At 45.0% G+C, this 22,848-nt stretch overlaps 1 protein-coding gene across 1 annotated transcript in view; it reads left to right on the forward strand.

Moving 5' to 3' along the window:
* The window catches only part of LOC137528264 (endothelin receptor type B-like), a 91,189-nt gene that overhangs the window by 44,640 nt on the left and 23,701 nt on the right, over window positions 1–22,848 (forward strand). The window contains exons 5-6 of the mRNA XM_068249548.1: window positions 9,009–9,158; window positions 12,232–12,365. Of these exons, the coding sequence (XP_068105649.1) occupies window positions 9,009–9,158; window positions 12,232–12,365 (284 nt within the window). The remainder of the gene's footprint in view (window positions 1–9,008; window positions 9,159–12,231; window positions 12,366–22,848) is intronic.

Below are 22,848 nucleotides of genomic sequence, written 5' to 3' on the forward strand. Positions count from 1 at the left end.
ATCACCTGTCAATCACCCATCAATCACCCCCTGTCACTGCCACCCATCAATCACCCCCTGTCACTGCCACCCATCAATCAGCCCCTAACCTGCCCCTTGCGGGCAATCTGATCACCCACCCACACCAATAGATCGCCCGCAGATCCGACGTCAGATCACCTCCCAAGTGCATTGCATCTGTTCTCTCCTCTAAACACCCACTAATTACCCATCAATCACCCCCTGTCACCACCTGTCAATGCTACCCATCAGATTAGACCCCTATGTGCCCCTAGGGCACCCAATCACCCGCCCACGCCCTCAGACCCCAGCCCTGATCACCTCGCCAGTGCATTGCTTGCATCTATTCCCCCCACTAATCACACCTTGAGACACCCATCAATCACCTCCTGTCACCCCCTAGCACACCTACCCATCAGATCAGGCCCTAATTTGCCCCATGTGGGCTCCTGTCACTCGGCCAAACCCTCAGACCCCCTTCCGATCACCTCCCCAGTGCATTGATTGCATCTATTTTCCCCTCTAACCACCCCCTGAGACACCCATCAATCACCTCCTGTCACCCCCTAGCACTCCTATCCATCAGATCAGGCTCAATACAACCAGTCATCTAAAAGGCTACCCTGCTTATGACCGGTTCCACAAAATTTGCCCCCTCATAGACCACCTGTCATCAAAATTTGCAGATGCTTATACCCCTGAACAGTCATTTTGAGAAATTTGGTTTCCCGACTACTCACGGTTTTGGGCCCGTAAAATGCCAAGGCAGTATAGGAACCCCACAAGTTACCCCATTTTAGAAAAAAGACACCCCAAGGTATTCTGTTAGATGTATGACGAGTTCATAGAAGATTTTATTTTTGTCAAAAGTTAGCGGAAATTGATTTTTATAGTTTTTTCACAAAGTGTCATTTTTCACTAACTTGTGACAAAAAAATAAAATCTTCTATGAACTCCCCATACACCTAACGGAATACCTTGGGGTGTCTTCTTTCTAAAATGGGGTCACTTGTGGAGTTCCTATACTGCCCTGGCATTTTAGGGGCCCTAAACCGTGAGGAGTAGTCTAGAAAACAAATGCCTCAAAATGACCTGTGAATAGGATGTTGGGCCCCTTAGCGCACCTAGGCTGCAAAAAAGTGTCACACATGTCATATCGTCGTACTCAGGAGAAGGAGTATAATGTGTTTTGGGGTGTATTTTTACACATACCCATGCTGGGTGGGAGAAATCTCTCTGTAAATAGACAATTGTGTGTGAAAAAAAATCAAAAAATTGTCATTTACAGAGATATTTCTCCCACCCAGCATGGGTATGTGTAAAAATACACCACAAAACACATTATACTACTTCTCCTGAGTATGGCGATACCACATGTGTGGCACTTTTTTGCACCCTAACTGCGCTAAGGGGCCCAAAGTCCAATGAGTACCTTTAGGATTTCACAGGTCATTTTGCGACATTTGGTTTCAAGACTACTCCTCACGGTTTAGGGCCCCTAAAATGCCAGGGCAGTATAGGAACCCCACAAATGACCCCATTTTAGAAAGAAGACACCCAAAGGTATTCCGTTAGGAGTATGGTGAGTTCATAGAAGATTTTATTTTTTGTCACAAGTTAGCGGAAAATGACACTTTGTGAAAAAAGACAATTAAAATCAATTTCCGCTTACTTGTGACAAAAAATAAAATCTTCTATGAACTCACCATACTCCTAACGGAATACCTTGGGTGTCTTCCTCACCTTTGTCTTCCTCACCTTTGGGCTCCCCCTTCCTCGCTCTCTCCTCTAGAACTAAAGTTTTGGGGTGACTGGCAGTGGGCGGGACTTACCTCTGCCTCGCTCCAAGCGCTGCTGCGTAGTGACGTCCGGTTCATGAGTTATTTGAGCCTGTTCTTTCCTGTGAGTGTAATGATCCGACTCATCCACTGAGCCGAATCAGTTCAGTGGATGAGACAGGAACTGCAGCTAAACACTGTGTTTAGCTGCAGTTCCTGTCTCATCCACTGAACTGATTCGGCTCAGTGGATGAGTCGGATCACAGGAAAGAACAGGCTCAAATGACTCGTGAACCGGACATCACTACTGCTTCGCCGTGGAAGGAGGCAGGTAAGTCCCACCCGCTGCCATCCACCCCAAAACTTTAGTTCTAGAGGGGAGAGCGAGGAAGGGGGAGACCAAAGGTGAGGAAAGTGGGGGAGAGATGTCCTCCCTTTCACACTGCTGTACCTACCGCTCTCCCTTCACTGAGTTCGCCCCTCCTGCCAGGGGACACCTGGCTAACTATTCTGGGGACACCTATAGACCTGTCTACATATACTTGGAACACCCATAGCCCAGGCTAAATATACTGGGGACACATATAGACCTAGCTATATATACTGGGAACACTATACACCTGGCTATCTGTACTGGAGACACCTATACACTTGGCTAACTATTCTGGGGGAACCTAAAGACCTGGCTACATATACTGGGGACACCTATAGACCTGCCTAACTATTCTGGGGACACCTAAAAACCTGGCCATCTGTACCGGAGACATCTATAGACCTGGCTAACTACTCTGGGGACACCCAAAGACCTGGCTACCTATTCTTCGCGTATTTTGGGGAACTGGTTTCAGACTATGTGTATGTTGGGGGGAACTGCTGCTGCCACATTGTCTATTTTGGGGGAACCACTGCCATATTATTTGTATTTTGGAGAAACTTTTACCAGATTACGCATATTTTTGGTGAAATGCTGTCAGATTACATCTACTTTTGGGGGCTACACTACGGCAGAGCACAAACTTCCCCGGCAGACAATTTACACCACTGACAAGGTCATGTTTATTTGGTCCCACCCATGACCACGCCCACATTATGCTTGACCACACCCACTTTTGGCACGCTCAGTATGATGTCCTCCTTTTCAGGGTGTGATGTCCTCCTTTTTGGGGTTCTGCAAGTGGCCACCCTAAGTGAGGGGCCCAGGGCTTCTGAGGGCCCTGGGCCCCCCCAAAGCGCTGGAAGGGCCGCATGTGCTGGCTGTGAGCCTGTGGCTCACTAACCAGCACACCATGTTCCAGCACTGAGAGAAGAGTGACATCAGCGCTTGAACGTGGGAAGCAGATGAGTGAGCGCTCTACATCTGGCTTTCTATACTGGGGCTGGAACCACCTATACCTAGCTACCAGGGGCATAGCAATAGGGGTTGCAGAGGTTTGCGACTGCATTGGGGCCCTTGGGCTAGAAGGGTCCTGAAGAGCCCTTCCTCAACTTCAGTATTAGCTCTCTATTGGTCCTGTGCTCATAATAATTACTTCTATAGATATTTTGAATAGTGGAAATCATTAACAAAGTGTTCACCATCCCCTTCTTGCACCTCTGACACTGTAGTTGCCATTGGCAGGTTTTGGTGTGCAGTATCAATTGTTATCTATAGCGTGGTTGGGGGGCCCCATTGTAAAACTTGCACCGGGGCCCACAGCTCCTTAGCTACACTACTGCTAGCTACCTATACTGTTGCACCACCTATACCTAGCTACCTATACTGGGGCACCACCTATACTTGGCTACCTTTATTGAGGGCACCACCTGTACCTGGCCACCTATACTTGGCTACTTATACTGGGGCGCCTATAGCTTGCTACGTATACTGGGAGCACCTGTACCTGGCTAACATATACTGGTGCACCACCCATACCAGGTTACCTATACTTGGGGCAACTGTACCAGGCTACCTATACAGGGGCACCACCTATAATTGAATACCTATACTAGGGCACCTGTATCTTGCTGGCCTATACTGGGGCACCAGCTATACCAGGCTACCTATGCTGGGGACATCTACACCAGGCTACCTATACTGGGGCACCACCTATAGCTGGCTACTTATACTGGGGGAACCTATAGCTGGCTAACTATACTGGGAGCACCTATGCCTGGATACCTATACTGGGGGCACTTATACCTGGCTAGGGCAGGGGGACGAGCTGCGACAGAAGGGTACAAGAGGTAACACATGGGGATAAAAGAGGCAGAGGGGGAACAGAGGCGGACAAAAGAGGCACAGGAAAAGAGATGAAACGGGAACATGAGGTCGCACAGAGGGACACAAAAGCACAAGGCACAAACTGAGGTGAGACAAAGGGGGACAAGAGGCACAGAAAGAAAAGAGAGGGACAAAAGAGAATGGATAAAGGATAAAAATGGACCTACAAGTCCCTATCTCATTTGTTAACTGGGGGACTACCTGAATTTCGCTAGTATTTGGCTCCTCCCAAAACATGTCATGGCCACGCCCACTTTTTGCCACATTGCACTGTGCATGCCGCTTTCTTCAGTGTTAAAACCATGCACATTTTTTGCCACAGTTCACTTCGCGCACGGACACAGGGGTGGGGTGGCTAGTGGGCGGGCACAGCAACCAGTGGGGAGCCCAAACCTGATGATGTATGAGGGGCCTCAAAATTTCTGATGGCAGCCCTGCACTGCTCTCCCCTATCTTCACTGCGGGTAACCGCTGATCTGAGGTTTGAAGACTGAAGTACTGCCACTGCACCAGACAGTGCAGCGCCAGTGAGGCAGAGGGGATTCGGACTCCATGGGCCATGGTTTGAGCAGGTAAAGGAGTGGGGGAGGGAGAATGGGGGGAGAGGCTGGCTATCTACAGTGGAGGAAATAATTATTTGACCCCTCACTGATTTTGTAAGTTTGTCCAATGACAAAGAAGTGAAAAGTCTCAGAACAGTATCATTTCAATGGTAGGTTTATTTTAACAGTGGCAGATAGCACATCAAAAGGAAAATCGAAAAAATAACCTTAAATAAAAGATAGCAACTGATTTGCATTTCATTGAGTGAAATAAGTTTTTGAACCCCTACCAACCATTAAGAGTTCTGGCTCCCACAGAGTGGTTAGACACTTCTACTCAATTAGTCACCCTCATTAAGGACACCTGTCTTAACTAGTCACCTGTATAAAAGACACCTGTCCACAGAATCAATCAATCAAGCAGACTCCAAACTCTCCAACATGGGAAAGACCAAAGAGCTGTCCAAGGATGTCAGAGACAAAATTGTAGACCTGCACAAGGCTGGAATGGGCTACAAAACCATTAGCAAGAAGCTGGGAGAGAAGGTGACAACTGTTGGTGTGATTGTTCGAAAATGGAAGGAGCACAAAATGACCATCAATAGACCTCGCTCTGGGGCTCCACGCAAGATCTCACCTTGTGGGGTGTCAATGGTTCTGAGAAAGGTGAAAAAGCATCCTAGAACTACACGAGAGGAGTTAGTGAATGACCTCAAATTAGCAGGGACCACAGTCACCAAGAAAACCATTGGAAACACATTACACCGCAATGGATTAAAATCCTGCAGGGCTCGCAAGGTCCCCCTGCTCAAGAAGGCACATGTGCAGGCCCGTCTGAAGTTTGCCAATGAACACCTGAATGATTCTGTGAGTGACTGGGAGAAGGTGCTGTGGTCTGATGAGACCAAAATAGAGCTCTTTGGCATTAACTCAACTCGCTGTGTTTGGAGGAAGAAAAATGCTGCCTATGACCCCCAAAACACCGTCCCCACCGTCAAGCATGGGGGTAGAAACATTTTGCTTTGGGGGTGTTTTTCTGCTAAGGGCACAGGACAACTTAATCACATTAACGGGAAAATGGAAGGAGCCATGTATCGTGAAATCGTGAACGACAACCTCCTTCCCTCTGCCAGGAAACTGAAAATGGGTCGTGAATGGGTGTTCCAGCACGACAATGACCCAAAACATACAGCAAAGGCAACAAAGGAGTGGCTCAAGAAGAAGCCCATTAAGGTCATGGAGTGGCCTAGTCAGTCTCCGGACCTTAATCCAATAGAAAACCTATGGAGGGAGCTCAAGCTCAGAGTTGCACAGAGACAGCCTCGAAACCTTAGGGATTTAGAGATGATCTGCAAAGAGGAGTGGACCAACATTCCTCCTAAAATGTGTGAAAACTTGGTCATCAATTACAAGAAACGTTTGACCTCTGTGCTTGCAAACAAGGGTTTTTGCACTAAGTATTAAGTCTTTTATTGTTAGAGGGTTCAAAAACTTATTTCACTCAATGAAATGCAAATCAGTTGCTATCGTTTATTTAAGGTTATTTTTTCGATGTTCCTTTTGATGTGCTATCTGCCACTGTTAAAATAAACCTACCATTGAAATGATACTGTTCTGAGACTTTTCATTTCTTTGTCATTGGACAAGCTTACAAAATCAGTGAGGGGTCAAATAATTATTTCCTCCACTGTATACTGGGGGCAACTATACCTGGCTAGCTATACTGGCATCACCTATGCCTGGCTATCTATAATGGTGACACCTATACCTGGCTACCTATACTAGAGGTACCTATAGCTGGCTACCTATACTGGGGCACCTATATCTGGCTACCTATACTGGGGGCACCTATACTTGGCTTCCTATACAGGGGGCACCTATACCTACCTACCTATACTGAGGGTGTTTTTTTGTAGTTGCACCGCGGCTATAATATGTAAATCGTGCTGTGCGATCACTGCATGTAGCTTCCTTGATCATGCAACTATAAGTGCTGATTATCACTTTTGAAAAAACATGTGAATGGTAGTGCCAGCCTGGCAGCCTCCTCCTCTTTCTGTTTTTAATATTTTTGTGTGCCCACCCTTATTTTCCAGCACTGCCTTAACTCTCTTGAACATGGAATCTATTAGAGCTTCACAGGTTGCCAATGGAATCCTCTTCCACTCCTCCATGACAAATCTGGAGGATGTTAGAGACCTTGCACTCCTGCACCTTACTAATGAGGATGCTCCACAGATGGTCAATGGGGTATCGGTCTGGAAACAAGGCAGTGGTTATCTTGGAGGTGTGTTTGTGCTTGTTAAGTTGGAATACTGCTTCCCCGTACCAGCAGCGCTCCTGGAGCCCCAAACCATGACACCCTCACCACTATGCTTGACAGTAGGCAAGACACACTTGTCTTTGTACTCCTAACCTGGTTGTCACCACACACATTTGGCACCATCTGAACTCAATATGTTGATATTGGTCTCCTCAGACCACAGGGCATGATTACAGTAATCCATGTATTTAGCCTTCTTGTCTTCAGAAAACTGTGGGCTTTCTTGTGCATCATCTGTAGAAGAAGCTTCCTACTGGGATGACAGCTATGCAGACCAATTTAATGGTGTGTTCGGCATATGGTCTGAGCACTAACAGATTGACCCCCTTTTAACCTCTTCAGCAATGCTGCTAGCACTCATCTATTTGCAAAAGGCAACCTCTGGATATGGCTTGGTCAATCATGGTGAGGCCTGTTCGAGGGGGAACGTGTCCTGTCCCCCAGTCCCATCTGGATGCAGGATGCCTCAAACCAAAGGTTCTTCAGAAATTGAGTGATTTCTAAAGAGGGTAGATGTTGGACAACATAAGCGAGGCAGAAGTCTATAGGAAATATCCTGTGCCCTACAGATTTCATTGTCCACCATGAATTAGGAAATTCACCAGTTCAAAAATGAACACAAGGAACCTGTTGATCCACATCTAGGTTGATTGGGCCCAACAGCATGACAGTCGAGGGCTGGCAAATGATTCATGGAACAACAGCCCTGTTGCAGAGCTGAAGCCATGGCAGAAAATCTGCTAGTGAGTCAAAGCACAGCTGATATCTGCATCAACTCAACTATCATGGGAGATCTGCAAGACTTGTATTAACCACAGACAATGTTAAAAAAAAAGGAAACAGTTGGTCACAAAGATGGAGAAAAATTATGTGAACTATTGGCGCCATGTAATTTTCCCAGATTATTATTATTATTTAATTATTATTAGTCCACATTTTCCTGCAGTGGATGCATAAAGTTGAGGCAGCAACCCAGTCAAAAATTTCACCTGAACCACCTCCAACCCCCAGTCAAACATGAATTTTCCTTGATGATCTGGGGTGCCATTTGGAGCACAGGGAGATCAGAATGAGTGGAATGTGTGGACACCTTTAACAGTGCAAATTACATTGCCATCTTGGTGCAGAGTCTGCTGCCAATAGTTTCCACGAGTTGCTTCCAAAAGCATCCAATTTGTTTATGGAACCTAGAACTCACGCCATTGTGCTAAACATGACAAGGACTCGAAGGGGAAAAATACCATCCAGAATCTGCCATGGGTCATTAAGTTGCGTGACATGAATCCCACAAAATGCTGTTCTCCATTATGCCATACGAAGGCATCCCCAGAAACCAGGTTCCCATGGCAAACTTTTGCTACGTTTGTGTGAGAAGTGGGCCAAAATTCCCCAGTCCGAGATCATGGAACTCATTGGTTCCATGCCTAACCATAAAAAGACTGTGCAGGAAGTTGGAGGTGGATCACCAAAATATTAATATATTGGTCTCAAATAACAAAGCATTACCACATGTGATAAAGCAAAAACAACTAATCTTATCAAACATTTTGTGGAATGTCAATTCACAAAGGCTTTTAATGCATGGAAAACAAAAATTACCGACAAGTGAGAGAGCTAACTCCTTCTATGGAAGCTAACCGCCTTCAGAGGAATATTTTTACTGGTCTTCTCTCTATTTTTTTTTTCTTTTCTTTGATTCTCCCAACCCTCCCCCCTTTTTTAGGAGGGAAATGGTGTTCCTTTATGATACTCCTGTTTTGTGTTTTATGGTGGTTCTTTAACTTGTTCTGATTATTGTTGCACAGTCTACAGAATACTTGACACAGTTGGTATTGAGATCTATTCCTAGTATGTCTGCTATATTTCACTATGTACGCACTGCTTTCCTCTGAATTGAACGAAACAGTCTCTCTGGCTGAAGTTCAAATATATTAATCTCCCCAAGGTATGCCTATTTATTTACTAACTACAGTAGAAGAGCTTCTATTTATATATGATTAGTGCAATGTTCGTGTATTATATTTCTAGGAAAAACTTGTACACCAACAGAAAATAGTGTTACAAAAAAATTGTAGTAATTCATACCTTATCTTGTTGTGTTTCAGTTTTATCTGAAAGTGAGGGTATGGTGGTTCTTTGTCTTTTCCTTCTGCCTACCTCTGGCCTGCACTGGAATCTTCTACACACTCATGTCTTGTGAGATGCTCCGCATAAAGAATCGCATAAGAACATCGCGCAAGGATCACATGAGTCATGTAGATATCTAAATTAACTTTACCTGCAAGTGTTGCTTATTTTGTCTATTCTTTGCACAGTTTAGTAAACATATAATTATGTAATGCAAAAAAAATGTATTCTTGTTCATTTGTTAAATGTAAAAACAGAGAGCAACTAATGGTCTGGGGAAGGGGGTGGGGGAGCATGCTTGACTTGCTATGGCTAGTGAGCAGATTTTTTTTGCTACACTCAGCAAACCCACTCATGTAATTCTCCCTCAGAGGCTAATTAGTTTCTTGGACATGGCATGACTAGGGGAAAGAGGCACTCCTCCGTAGCTCTATTATTGCGAGAAAAGAGAGGGAATTGCTTCAGTAAGGAGAGACAAGACTCTGGGCCTTCTTGCTCATCCAAGATGGTGTATGATACCCACACTCACACCATAGAGCTGCTTCACACTGCAGACCCTGCGGTGTAAAATAACACAGAACAAGTAGCCCTACTGAGGTCTCCTGGCATTGCTCCAAACCCTCTTACTGCAAAACTACTCCTGCTCTACATTTGGCATCGTCTCCAGTGGTCATGTGGCCAGGCTGCTAGGTCCTAACATAATGCTACACCAGAGGAGAAAGGCCCTTCTAGAACCACCACACAACATACACGGGCCTGCTCATCTTCTATCAGAGATCAGAGAACAGAGGTGATTGAGGACTCCTCATCTGAGATAGGTGAGGATACCTCCACTGGCAAGATCCCCAAGGCTTTTTTGAGGCCTAGATACTAATATCTCATTCAGCCCCTCACTTGATCAATCATACCAGTAATTATCATTCCCAGTTGACCAGGCCTCATCATAACCAGGGCCACCACCAATCTGTCTCTTCTAGATATTAAGATGATACACTAAGATCTTTCCAAACAATGGATGATATGGAGAAATACATTTCCAAATTACAAAATACTCATTGATCTGAAATGCAGTCTCTGAAATCTGAGATTATCCATATTGGAGTCAATAATCTTGAAGGCACAGTGAAAATATTAGAATACACAGACTGGATGAAAAGCATGCTGTGATAATTTCTCAAGCTTCACAGTCCCATGAGCACATTCTGGTAATGGTATCGTGAATAGAAATCATCAAAACAATATCCATATTAGAGGTCTCCCGCAATCTGTGCAAGTCAAGGACAGTGAGTTGGTGGCCCAAAAAATCTTTCAGCAATTGTTACAATCAGATTCTCCAGGTGAAATTGACAGACCATTCAGAGTTTTGGGGCCTAGGATCCCAGACCCAGCTTATCGCAGATGCAGAGACATTATCTGTAGAGACCATGTCTATAAAATAAAAGAGGAAATTATGGCAGCAGCTAGGAACCAGTCCAGGATTCTATCATGGAAAGCTTGCTTTCAGACCTGTCTCGACATACATTGGTCCTAAGAAGATCCCTAAAGCCTCCTGAGAAATAAAATACCATCTGCATACTCTCCCACTTGGCTGCCACTAAAGATAAGGCAACAGTTATTTTTCATACCCAGGGGGACTGTCCTATGGACACGAAAGCTACCTCAGGTTAATCTTCCTGAGTGGCCTTCGAAATAGCCTTTCCCTCAGATCCAACCCAATCCATCCATCCATCCCGTATTTTAATGTGATGTATTTACTCTGTTTTCCACATAAAACGTAATACTTTTGATGCTGCTTTGCTAATGTTATGATAAAGACAAAATAAATACAGAGAGCCCAATATAGTGTGGTATGCAAAACAAGGAGTTGGAAATGAAAAGTATATAATGTATATACTCACAAACGTGGGTTAACGCCTAGGTAACCACTGTATAGGCAGGTGAGAAGATTGGACCTGTCCTCACTCAGGATTAAAAGTCGCTCTCTGTAGATAAGGAAAAATGGGGATCAACCCCTCCACCAGGGGTGGATATTGATAATGTAAGAGTGAACAGAGGCGCCCGCAGGATAAAAGGTTCTAAAAGGCTTAAAATCCCTCAGGAGGTGGTGGTGGACTCACCTCCCCGAAGCAGACAAGATACCGTCATTTTTATGGGTATGTTCCCGCTTCCTCAGGCAATATTAATTTAATCATTGCCTGAGGAAGCGGAAACATACCCGTGAAACGTGTTGCACTGTTTCTTTTGGAGTATATTAATAAACCTGTTGTCCTAAAACTGACGGTATCTTCTCTGCTTCGGGGAGGTGAGTCCACCACCACCTCCTGAGGGATTTTAAGCCTTTTAGAACCTTTTATCCTGCTGGCGCCTCTGTTCACGCTTACATTATTTGCTAATGTTACGTTCACATTGGTATATGTGCAGAACCACATTCCAGGCACAATCCAATTACCCATATGTTGTGTCACTAGCAGACTGTATTGGGTGATTGTTACAGTTTACTGAAGCAGCAGATGACATCTGTTTTTCATTTATCAGTCTAAAGTGCGAGGACAGTAGAGATGATCAATGAGATGAAAATTATTTTGGCTCATATGCAAATTTAATGCAGATTATATGCAGTATGAAGTTGAGCTAAACAAATGCATGTCCTGTTGTATCTGACTGGCAAAGTTCCAGACTGTATGCATTTTCCATGAAATTTACATTTACATAGCTCCCAACTGTCCCTCTTTTGGAGGGATAGTCCCTCGCTGGAAGCCCTGTCCCTCTGTCCTCCTCATTTGTCCCTCTTTCCGGACTTTGTCCCTCTTTCTATATAAATATGTGTATTTCTCTACTAAAAATGTTTGACTCTAAACTTCATTCCCATCCTTCAAATTGATATATTACTCATTTTAAAATGGCAATATGAAGGAAAATAGGATAGAAAGGACAAGTGTGGTTTGAATTATAAAACATTTTTTTCCTATGAAATCTTTGATATGTGTGACTAGGGGTGTGACAGAGGTGTGATCAGGTGTGTGGTGTCCCCTTTATCTCATCTGAAAAAGTTGGGAGGTATACATTTAAACAGGAATTATTTGCATCTGGGGGGATGGAAAAAGGTAAACAAAAGTATAAATCAGGCTCTGATTATTTCAAAATTACCTGCTGTGCATAGCTTTGACTAAATAACTGTACTAATTTCTTTCTTATTTTCAGAGAAAGAAAGTAGCGAAAACAGTGCTCTTTTTGGTAGCCATTTTTGCCCTCTGCTGGTTTCCTCTTCATGTCACTAGAATACTGTCTAGACTTCTAGCAAATGGGACACTACCACGCACATGTGAGCTGGAGAGGTAATAGTTCAGAAATCCCACATACCTGTGTGTACTATACACAAAATTAGGGTAACGGTAGTGGAGTCCTTGTTGTTATTCATTTTAGCCGTACAGTATGTAAGGTTTACTTTAACCTCCCTGGCGGCAACCCCGGGGTAAGCCGTGCAGGAGGTTTTCTCAGGCCCTGCTGGGCCGACTTGTTTAATTTTTATTCGCAGCTAGCACTGTGCTAGCTGCGTCAGCACGCCGATTGCCCCGCGCTCGATCGCCGCTATCCGCCGCCCCCCCCCCCCCCAGACCCCGTGCGCTAATCAGTGCCAGGCAGCGCTGAGGGGTGGATCGGGACTCCCAATGACGTCACGACGTCGCTGACGTCGAGCCGCCCCGTCGCCATGGAAATCCCGTCCTTTGAACGGGATTTCCTGATCGGAGATCGCCGAAGGTGATCGAAGCGGGCGGGGGGGTGGGCTCGCTACGATTTAAAAAAAAAAAAAAAACAAAAAAAAAACTGCTGCGCTGCCTCCTGGCGGAATTTATTAGCATTAAAAAAAATTAAACAACTAACTAACCAGTCTCTGTAACAGAGGTAAGGTATGGGTTGAGGCATATATTTGTAGGTGGAGTTTACTAAGCTAGCCTTTTTTATCTGCCTGTGTGAATAGTAATTAGCTATGGTTACTCTTCCAACAGATGTTTGCTTTATGATAAGAGTCTTTTGATTTCCCCAGAATGTTAATTTGTTTTTATTTTTGTCAATAAAGTTAGGTAATTGTATTTTTTTCAAATTTTTTGTTTTATTTTTTGCGACTGTACGGTTTTGCCATTATACGGAATCTGCATTTCCAATTGGCAACCGCAGTATACTTCTGCTATCTCGGATTGGCCCAATGCTTCCGAGTCTTTTGATTTACGCAGTAATCTGATTTCTGTGGTATAATTCTGCATTCTCTGATTGGTCCAAAGCATCCAAGTCTATTGATTGGCCTAAAATTTCTGAGTCTCTGTAATGCAGTATTTCCATGAAATTACAATTACACCATAGAAAGCCGATTTCTGATTTGAAATTCAGAAATCGAAATGTCAAGAAATTTGGAAGCTCATCTCCATGAAATTGATCATCGGGAGATCTGTATGGCTCATATTGTGGTGAGATCTCCCCGCCACAGTGTGATGACCAGAGATGTCCTGAACGGTTCGCCGGCGAACGGTTCCAGGCGAACTTCGGGTGGTTTGCCTCCGCAGTGAACCGGGAACCTTTTTTAAAAAAGTTTGGTTTGCCCATAGACTTTAATGGCGCTGACTTTAGCGGTAAATAGCAAAGTCCCCTTACATAGTAAAAACACCAACATTGTTGGGAATTTTAAGTGGAATAGTGGGAACAAGAGGAAACATTTTTTTCAAAAAGACCTTATACTTTTTGAGAAAATCAATTTTTAAGTTTCAAAGTAAAAAGAACCGATTCATTAAAAAGAACCGGATGATTCATGAACCGTTAGTATAGCAGAGAATGCGTCCTGAGCAGGACGTGAAGCTGCCGGCTCCGCTGCTGTCTCTCTCCACCTGCCTGCACCTGTCACCCTCACCTAGCCTGGCACCCAGTGCACCCATGGGTGCCAGGCTAGGTGAGGGTGACAGGTGAGGAGGTGGGTAGAGACAGCAGGAGCCGGCAGCTATGCGTCCAAAAGGACGCATTTTCTGCTATGTGGGAGGCGTCGGAGATCTTCAATCAACTTAATTGAAGATCGCAACATAAGAGGATACAGTTTGTTGGATCGTTTACCGTGGATATTGGCGTGGGAAAACTTTTTTAAAGGTACAGGTAAGTATTTATGGTTAATTTAGAATAATAAAATACTTTTCTCGTGGTTGTGTTTTTATTTCATTTAACCTTTTGTGAAAATGGGTAAGGGGTACTTTGTACCCCTATACTCATTTCTCCTGGGAGGGGGGTGGGCATCTGGGGACAAGGGGTTACAGAGGCTCGGGAGGGGGGACCCCACGCCATTTTTTTTTTTTTAAGATTTCCCACACACAGCACATAAAAATAATAAAAAATAAAATAAAAACATTTTTTAAAGGACTTCTGAGGCCACAAATGTGAAAAAAAGTTAAATACCTTTTCATAATCCAGATCCACTGAGGACCCCATCCGCACCCTCCTGTTCATTCCGCCATGGCTCCCGCACTAATAACGGCCCCGGTCGAGTCCCGACCCCTCTGAACGGGTCGGGTTCTCAACTCATTCCCCCCTCAATATGGCCGCCACAGATTGCCGCGGCTGCGCAGTCCGCATATACGCGATTGTTGCTGCGCAGCTCTATCACTTCCTCCCGATGCGTCCGATGTATGCACGCATATTGATGACGCGGTGGGAGGAGGGCCTAGAGCTGCGCAGCCGCAATCGCGCCTATGCAGACTGCAAAGCAGCAGCAATCTGTGGCGGCCATATTGAGGAGGGAATGAGAACCCGACCCGTTTGGAGGGGTCGGGGCCGGTATTACTGCAGGAGCCATGGGGAATGAACGGGAGGGCGCGGATGGCATCCTCCATGGATCTGGATTATGAAAAGGTATTTAACTTTTTTCACATTTGTGGCCTAGGAAGTCCGTTAAATATTGCTTCCTGCTATCTTTTTAACATATCCTGCAAATTTGATGTTGCTAGGATGTAAGGGGCCTTTGCTATTAACTGCTAAAGTCGGCGGGTGATGATAACCAACCAGAATTAAAGGGGTGCAAAAGTGCTGAATTCTGCCATAGGCTTTCATTAGGCTCCCTATTTCACTTTCAAAAATCTCAAATCTTTTCGAAGGGCGTTGGCTCAGCAGTGGCAAATTTTCTAGCATTGTAGGGACTCTTAGGGGGATCATGACTGGTGAGTTTCGGGCCCCTAGGCAGAAGAGGTCATAGCCTAGGGCAGGGGTGCCCACACTTTTTCGGCTCGCGAGCTACTTTAAAATTTGCCAAGCCCAGAAGATATACCAACATTTAGTTTGCTAGGTATATGTGCCTTCAGTATAGGTAGATAGGTATAGGGGCCTTCAGTATAGGTAGCCAGGTATAGTGTAGTTAGGTGTGGGTGTCTTCAGTATAGTTAGCCAGGTATAGTGTAGTTAGGTGTAGGAGCCTTCAGTATATTTAGCCAGGTATAGTGTAGTTAGGTGTAGGTGGCTTCAGTATAGTTAGCCAGGTATAGTGTAGTTAAGTGTGGGTGCCTTCAGTATAGTTAGTCAGGTATAGAGTAGTTAGGTGTAGGTGGCTTCAGTATAGTTAGCCAGGTACAGTATAGTTAGGTGTAGGAACCTTCAGTATAGTTAGCCAGGTATAGAGTAGTTAGGTGTAGGTACCACTCACCTCCCTCCAGTTCCAGCGGCGGTGTATGGGGCTCCTCCTGGTCTCCCCACCTTTGGCCGCGCTGGCTAGAGTCAGTGCAGATGCGCGGCATAGAAGAAGACTCCGACGAGCAAAGGGGGCGGTGGGCAGCGTGCGCTGATGCATTGTGCCCAGCACCGCCCCCAGCTATGACGTTGCGGCGTCCTCCATTCCCGCTGCGCCTCCCCTCTCCTCTCTGCCTCTTCCAATTGGCTAGCAGCCGACAGGGGTGAAAAAGTGGTAAAATCCCCCATAGGCTTTCATTGGGCCTCCTATTTACCCTTCCAAAATCTCACACCATTTCAAAGGGCGATGGCACAGCAGTGGCAAATTTTCTAGCATTGTAGGGACTCTTAGGGGGATCATGACTGGTGAGTTTTGCCACTGCTGAGCCATTGCCCTTTGAAAAGATTTGAGATTTTTGAAAGTGAAATGGGGAGCCCTATGAAAGCCTATGGGGGATTTTACCACATTTGCACCCCTGTAACTCTGGTTTGCAGACATGTATGGAACCCAACTTTGGCGTAAAAGTATAACAATATGCCTTCTACCTGCATGAGACATGTTGTGAGATTCAGACATTGCTAACGGCCATGGCTGCGATTTATGTTCGTCAGAATCTCCACCATTGACATTGCCCAAATAAACAGGTTTTTGTGACCCTAGGCTATGACCTCTTTGGCCTAGGGGCCCGAAACTCACCAGTTATGATCCCCCTAAGAGTTCCTACAATGCTAGAAAATTTGCCACTGCTGAGCCATTGCCCTTTGAAATGGTGTGAGATTTTGGAAAGTTAAATAGGAGGCCCAATGAAAGCCTATGGGGGATTTTACCACTTTTGCACCCCTGTAACTGGTTTGCAAAGATGTAGGGAACCCAACTTTGGAGTACAAGTATAACAATATGCCTTCTACCTGCATGAGACATGTCGTGAGATTCAGACGTTGCTAACGGCCATGGCTGCGATTTATGTTCATCAGAATCTCCACCATTGACATTGCCCAAATAAACAGGTTTTTGTGACCCTAGGCTATGACCTCTTTGGCCTAGGGGCCCGAAACTCACAGTCATGATCCCCCTAAGAGTTCCTACAATGCTAGAAAATTTGCCACTGCTGAGCCATCGCCCTTTGAAATCGTGTGAGATTTTGGAAAGTTTAAATAGGAGGCCCAATGAAAGCCTATGGCAGAATTCAGCACTTTTGCACCCCTATAATTCTGGTTGGTTATCATCACCCGCTGACTTTAGCAGTTAATAGCAAAGGCCCCTTACATCCTAGCCACACCAGATTTGCAGGATATGTTAAAAAGATAGCAGGAAACAATATTTAACGGACTTCCAAGGCCACAAATGTGAAAAAAGTTAAATACCTTTTCATAATCCAGATCCATGGAGGATGCCAATCGCGCCCTCCCGTTCATTCCCCCATGGCTCCCGCAGTAATATCGGCCCCGGTCGGGTCCCGACTCCCGACCCCTCCGAATGGGTCGGGTTCTCATTCCCCACTCAATATAGCCGCCACAGATTGCCGCGGCTGCGCAGTCCTCATAGATGCGATTGTGGGTGCACAGCTCTAGGGCCTCCTCCTGCCGCGTCATCAATATGTGTGCATACATCGGACACATCGGGAGGAGGCCCTAGAGCTGTGCAGCCGCAATTGCGTCTATGCGGACTGCGCAGCCGCGGCAATCTGTGGCGGCCATATTGAGGGGGGAATGAGAACCCGACCCATTTGGAGGGGTCGGGACCCGGCTGGGACAGTTATTACTGCGGGTGCCATGGCGGAATAAACGGGAGGATGCAGATGGCGTCCTCCATGGATCTGGATTATGAAATGGTATTTACCTTTTTCATACTTGTGGCCTTGTAAGTCCGTGCTTGTTTGCGCTGATCTGTGCAGTGTGGGCTCTCCAGCCCACAGCACAGATCAGCATCAGCCAGGGCGACCACACTTCCCCCTTTTTTCCCCACTAGGGGGATGTCCTGCTGGGGGGGTCTGATCGCCGACGGCTATTTTCGATCAGCGGGGGGGCTCCTCAAAGCCCCCCTCCGTAGCGATTTTCCTCCACCTTCCCCTTCCCTCCCTCTCCTCTTTCCCCTGGGTGGCGCAGGACGGAGATCCGTCTTGCACCGCCTCTAATAGGCTTCAGCCTATCAGCTGCCGGCGTTCCCCGGCCAATCAGAGGCCGGGGATCGCCGATCTCCTTTACAGCGCTGCTGCGCAGCAGCGCTGTATGATGTAAACAGCGGGGATTTCTTCCCCGCGTGTTTACATTTCGCCTGCGAGCCGCGATCGGCAGCTCGCAGGTTGTTCAAGGAGACACACTCGGTGAACTGACAGTTCGAGCGCGTTTCCATGTAAAACCACTTAACACCTAGGTCTGCCGATCGGCTGAAAAAAAAAATAGATAGATAGATAGATATATATAGATATAGATAGATAGATATAGATATGATAGATAGATATAATTTTTTATTATTTTTATGTGCTGAGTGTGGGAAATCGAGGAAAAAAAATGTCACTTGTTCTTTAATACTGACTGGAATAAAAATATGCAGCACAAAAATCTGTACATTTTCATAACCAGGAGAGGTTAAAGTTCTTAACTTCTTGATTTAAAAGGATGTTAACGTATGTACCTCACGCTGTCCGTTTTTTAAAAAATTTAATATGGATCAAAGCCATAAGCCGAATCATCATCATAATTAAAAATTAAGACAACATGCAGAATGGGTACCCTCTTCCAATTCTTTAACCCCCCATGCAGGTTGGTATAGCTAGAAGTCGGAACCTAAACCATGTGGTTCTCTGCGCCCTGAGCTATACAAGCTTACATGGTATATGATATGGGGGCTTATCCCACCTGCGGTTCCCAAAAAAAGGTGGGAGTATCTGTCCACATGCAAGTGAGTGTAGGCCACAGCGGGGGCATCTCATGGTAGAATCTGTGGGGTTCTCTTTCATAGGGTGGTCCCCAGGTGAAATGGGTATAGCAGCACTAATGCACCCCTTACCCATTTTCACAGAGTTAAAAGTGAAAGAAAAACAACCCCCCAAAAAAAACTATTTAATATTCTTAATTATCCATAAATACTTACCTGTTGGTCCCCTTATTAGACCAATGAGAATACTTCTCAGGGAAGTCAAGTCACATTTTTCAAGGAGCGACTATGTGCAGGGCCAGAACCAGCACAAGAGGTGGAGATTCCAAAGTAAGTACTCCCTCTCAAATTGTGCCCACCCCAGTGTAGGTAGCAGATGTAGCCCCAGTATTAAGTAGGATACCCCCATCCACTAGTATAGATAGCCAGATGTGCTCACAGTATTAGTCACCCCCCCCCCTCCCCCCCGCCCAGTATAGATAGCCAAATGTGCTGTAAGTTATTAGGCATCCCCCTACTTTGGACAGATAGCCAGACTTGCCCTCAGTGTTAGACAGCCCTTCCCCGATAGATTGCCAGATGTGCCCCCAGTATTAGGCAGCCCTCTCCCCAGTTTACTTAACTGAATGTTTTCTCAGCATTAGGCAGCCCCCCTTCCAAGTTTAGTTATCCAAATGTACCCCCAGCATTAGACAACCCCCCTCCCCCCCGCCTCCCCATTAGAGTTGGAGGAACATATCCATTTCGCATTCTCCTGAATTGTGCAGCGAAAGTTTGCGCACTGATCGTTAGCGGTAAACCCCATTGACTTTAACGGCAAGCAAACGTCTAAAATCTTCAAAGTATCTCTGCAGCCACAATTTCTTTTAAAAAATGGTAACCAGAACAACGGCATGGCGGAGGAGGGTCAAGGGCTAAATAGTCCTCAAAAATACATATTTTACATAGATGCTTTTTTCTTACTAAATCTTTACACTTTTATAAATGTATTTTTACAATTAAATTGTTTCCACTTTAAGGACATGTTATTTGCAGGCACTGTAGCATAGGCATGGAAAAAGTGGCATACAGCCGCCTAAAACATTGTAGTTGTATCCACTGCAGAGGGCTGAAAAATTGGGTAGCGTAAATGTTTTAAATTGCAGCCTCAGTATGTGAGGCCTGAAAAATTGGACAGTTATCTGCTGAATAAATATTTTACTTTCAGCCTCTGTATTAGAGACCGCAAAAAACTGGCATGTGCCAGCAAATTTTCTGTTTATACCAAGGGTTGCCACACAGTTCAGTTCCATGTCCTTCATTTTCTTGATACGGGGGTCCTTCCTCAGACACAGTAGCATGATCTGGCCCATTCCAATGAGATATGAGGCAGAGGGCTCCAGCCACAGACAAGACCAGGGTGTCCTAAAAGATGAGATGTTCCCCTGGGAAGCCTGCTCCTTTTGCTCTTCCTCACCACAGCAGCCATCCTCTTCCTCTGACTCCTCTTCAGACTCCTCCCTTTGCCTAGGTACAGCTAATGACATAGCCCCTTCTCGAACTAAGCAGCATGAACTCTTCCTCCTCTCCCACTCCTCCACGGTGTGGTCAAGAACACGTCTCGTGGCATGCTTTCGTAAAAAAACATGTATGGTATGAGGTCACTGATGGAGCCTTTGCTTCAACTGACAAGATTAGTGGTCTCATCAAAAAGACGCATCAGTCTACCTCGGGTAAAAATAACCCACCTGTCCAGTCCTACTAGCCAGTGCATAGAGGTACTTATTCACTGCACGTTGCTGCTGGTACAGCCAATCCAACATAAGTAACATTGAATTCCCTTTCGTGGGCAGTAGTGCTCAACAATATTTCGGATATCTGAACTACCCAGATAATCCAAACTTTTTCCACTGTCCGAACCTTGAACAGCAATTCGGATATTGTTTAAAATCCGAATTGACTAACTCTGATTTCCCATGTAAAATTCGAAATCCGGGCGGATAGTTAGTTCAGATATCCGAGCAGAAGCCAAAATCACCTTCAATGGCAAAAATCCCAGAGAGGGAGAGAGAGAGAGAGAGAGACCTCCGAAAGGGTTTTTTGCCATTTAAAGAGACTTTTAGAAGCATTTTCAGCCAGTTTTAGGTCACTTCCGGTTTTCTATCTGTATATCCGAATCCGGCCGGATACTGAGGTCGGATATCTGATTCGGATCCGGATTGGAAAATTTTAAACTCGGATATCCGACCCGAATTAGATCCAGATAGTGAAAAGTGGTATCCGAGCAGCACTATTCGTGGGGCTGTCGCAAATTAAGCCTCTCACAGGCAAGTTGTATTGCCACTGAATGTCAACAAGGCGAGCCATGGCTGTGTATGATTTTTGGAAATGGCCAGCAGATTTCCTGACCTGTTTCAAAACATCCTGGAAGCTGGGGTACTTTGTCAGAATTCTAGCGGTTTTATTTATGCAGGAAAAACTGTCATGTGTATGTATATATAAATATTAATAATTAATACAGTCCTTCCAAAGAAAGAAATAGTTATTGTTAAACCCTATATAATAGAATCTATTACTCTGAAAGACATTTAAAATCTGTAGTCTACCCGTGGAAGATGAGAAAGTAAAACCTTCTCGTAGGATTGTTTTGGTTCTGGAAGAATTGTTGACGTGCTCTAGTCTCAGAAAGCTGATAACACATGATGTTTTGGGAACAAGTTATATAAATATTAAACAAAGAAGTTGTTTTCCCAATTAGTTAAACATGACTCCATGATGCCACCTGGCGTCAACATTATTAACCACTTTACACCCGCGCGTACGTATTTCTCCGCCCCTTTTTCCATCCTTTAAAAACCAGGGACGGAGAAACACGTACTTTCCGCGTTCCCGACGCTGCCCGCGCTCCCGCTCGTAAACACGCCGCCCGCCGCTAGTAAAACCGCCGCCGCCCGCTCGCCCAGAGATCAATGAACGGGAAAATCCATTCCCGTTCGTTGATCTAAGCCCCGCAATGATCAGCTGCTCTCCTATGGGCAGCGCGATCATTGTGAGAAAAAACTCACGTGTCCAGCCTCCTTATTCTTCCTCCAAGCTTCCGGAAGGAAGCTTGGAGGTCGCATTAAAACAAAAAGTTACTGTGGCCATCTTGTGGCCAAATAGTAAACTACACCCTACACATTTTTCACATACAAATAAATGACTTTTACACATAAAATTAACTCATTACCTCCCACACTCCCCATTTTTTTTTTTTTTTGTAATTAAAAAAAAATTAAAAAATTTACAATTAAAAAAAATACATAAATAGTTACCTTAGGGACTGAACTTTTTAAATATTTATGTCAAGAGGGTATAACACTGTTACTTTATAAACTATGGGCTTGTAATTAGGGATGGACGCAAAACTGAAAAAAATGCACCTTTATTTCCAAATAAAATATTGGCGCCAAACATTGTGATAGGGACATAATTTAAATGGTTTTATAACTGGGACAAAAGGGCAAATACGTTTCATGGGTTTTAATTACAGTAGCATGCATTATTTAAAAACTATAATGGCCGAAAACTGAAAAATAATTATTTTTTTCCCCACATTTTTCCTATTTTCCCATTAAAACACATTTAGAAAAAAATAATTCTTGGCATAATGTCCCACCTAAAGAAAGCCTAATTGGTGGCGAAAAAAACAAGATATAGTTCATTTCATTGCGATAAGTAATAATAAAGTTATAGACGAATGAATGGAAGGAGCGCTGAATGGTGAAAATTGCTCTGGTGCTCAGGGGGTAAAACCCCTCAGTGGTGAAGTGGTTAATACTGTTTGTTATTTGTTATGAAAGGCTGACCTCTGCCGGTTGCAATTAGAAATGTCAGCAGGAGAGAGTACAAAGAATCCGGGCACCATCAAATGCAAACACCACGCTTTATTTCATCCCCAACACAGACAGGATACAAGTGTAGAGGGCTGATCTAACAGCCGTTTCGCAAGCACAAACGCTTGCTTCCTCAGAGACTCTGAGGAAGCAAGCGTTTGTGCTTGCGAAACGGCTGTTAGATCAGCCCTCTACACTTGTATCCTGTCTGTGTTGGGGATGAAATAAAGCGTGGTGTTTGCATTTGATGGTGCCCGGATTCTTTGTACTCTCTCCTGCTGATGTGATGAATCTACCGTCTGGAGGCACGTCATCTTAACCACCTACCCCCACCTGTTTGCCAGCAGCAACTAGTGCCGATTCTATCCACCCTCTTTACATTGCAATTAGAAA

Source organism: Hyperolius riggenbachi, chromosome 8 (assembly GCF_040937935.1).
Source record: "Hyperolius riggenbachi isolate aHypRig1 chromosome 8, aHypRig1.pri, whole genome shotgun sequence".
In the NCBI taxonomy this organism is placed as follows: domain Eukaryota; kingdom Metazoa; phylum Chordata; class Amphibia; order Anura; family Hyperoliidae; genus Hyperolius; species Hyperolius riggenbachi.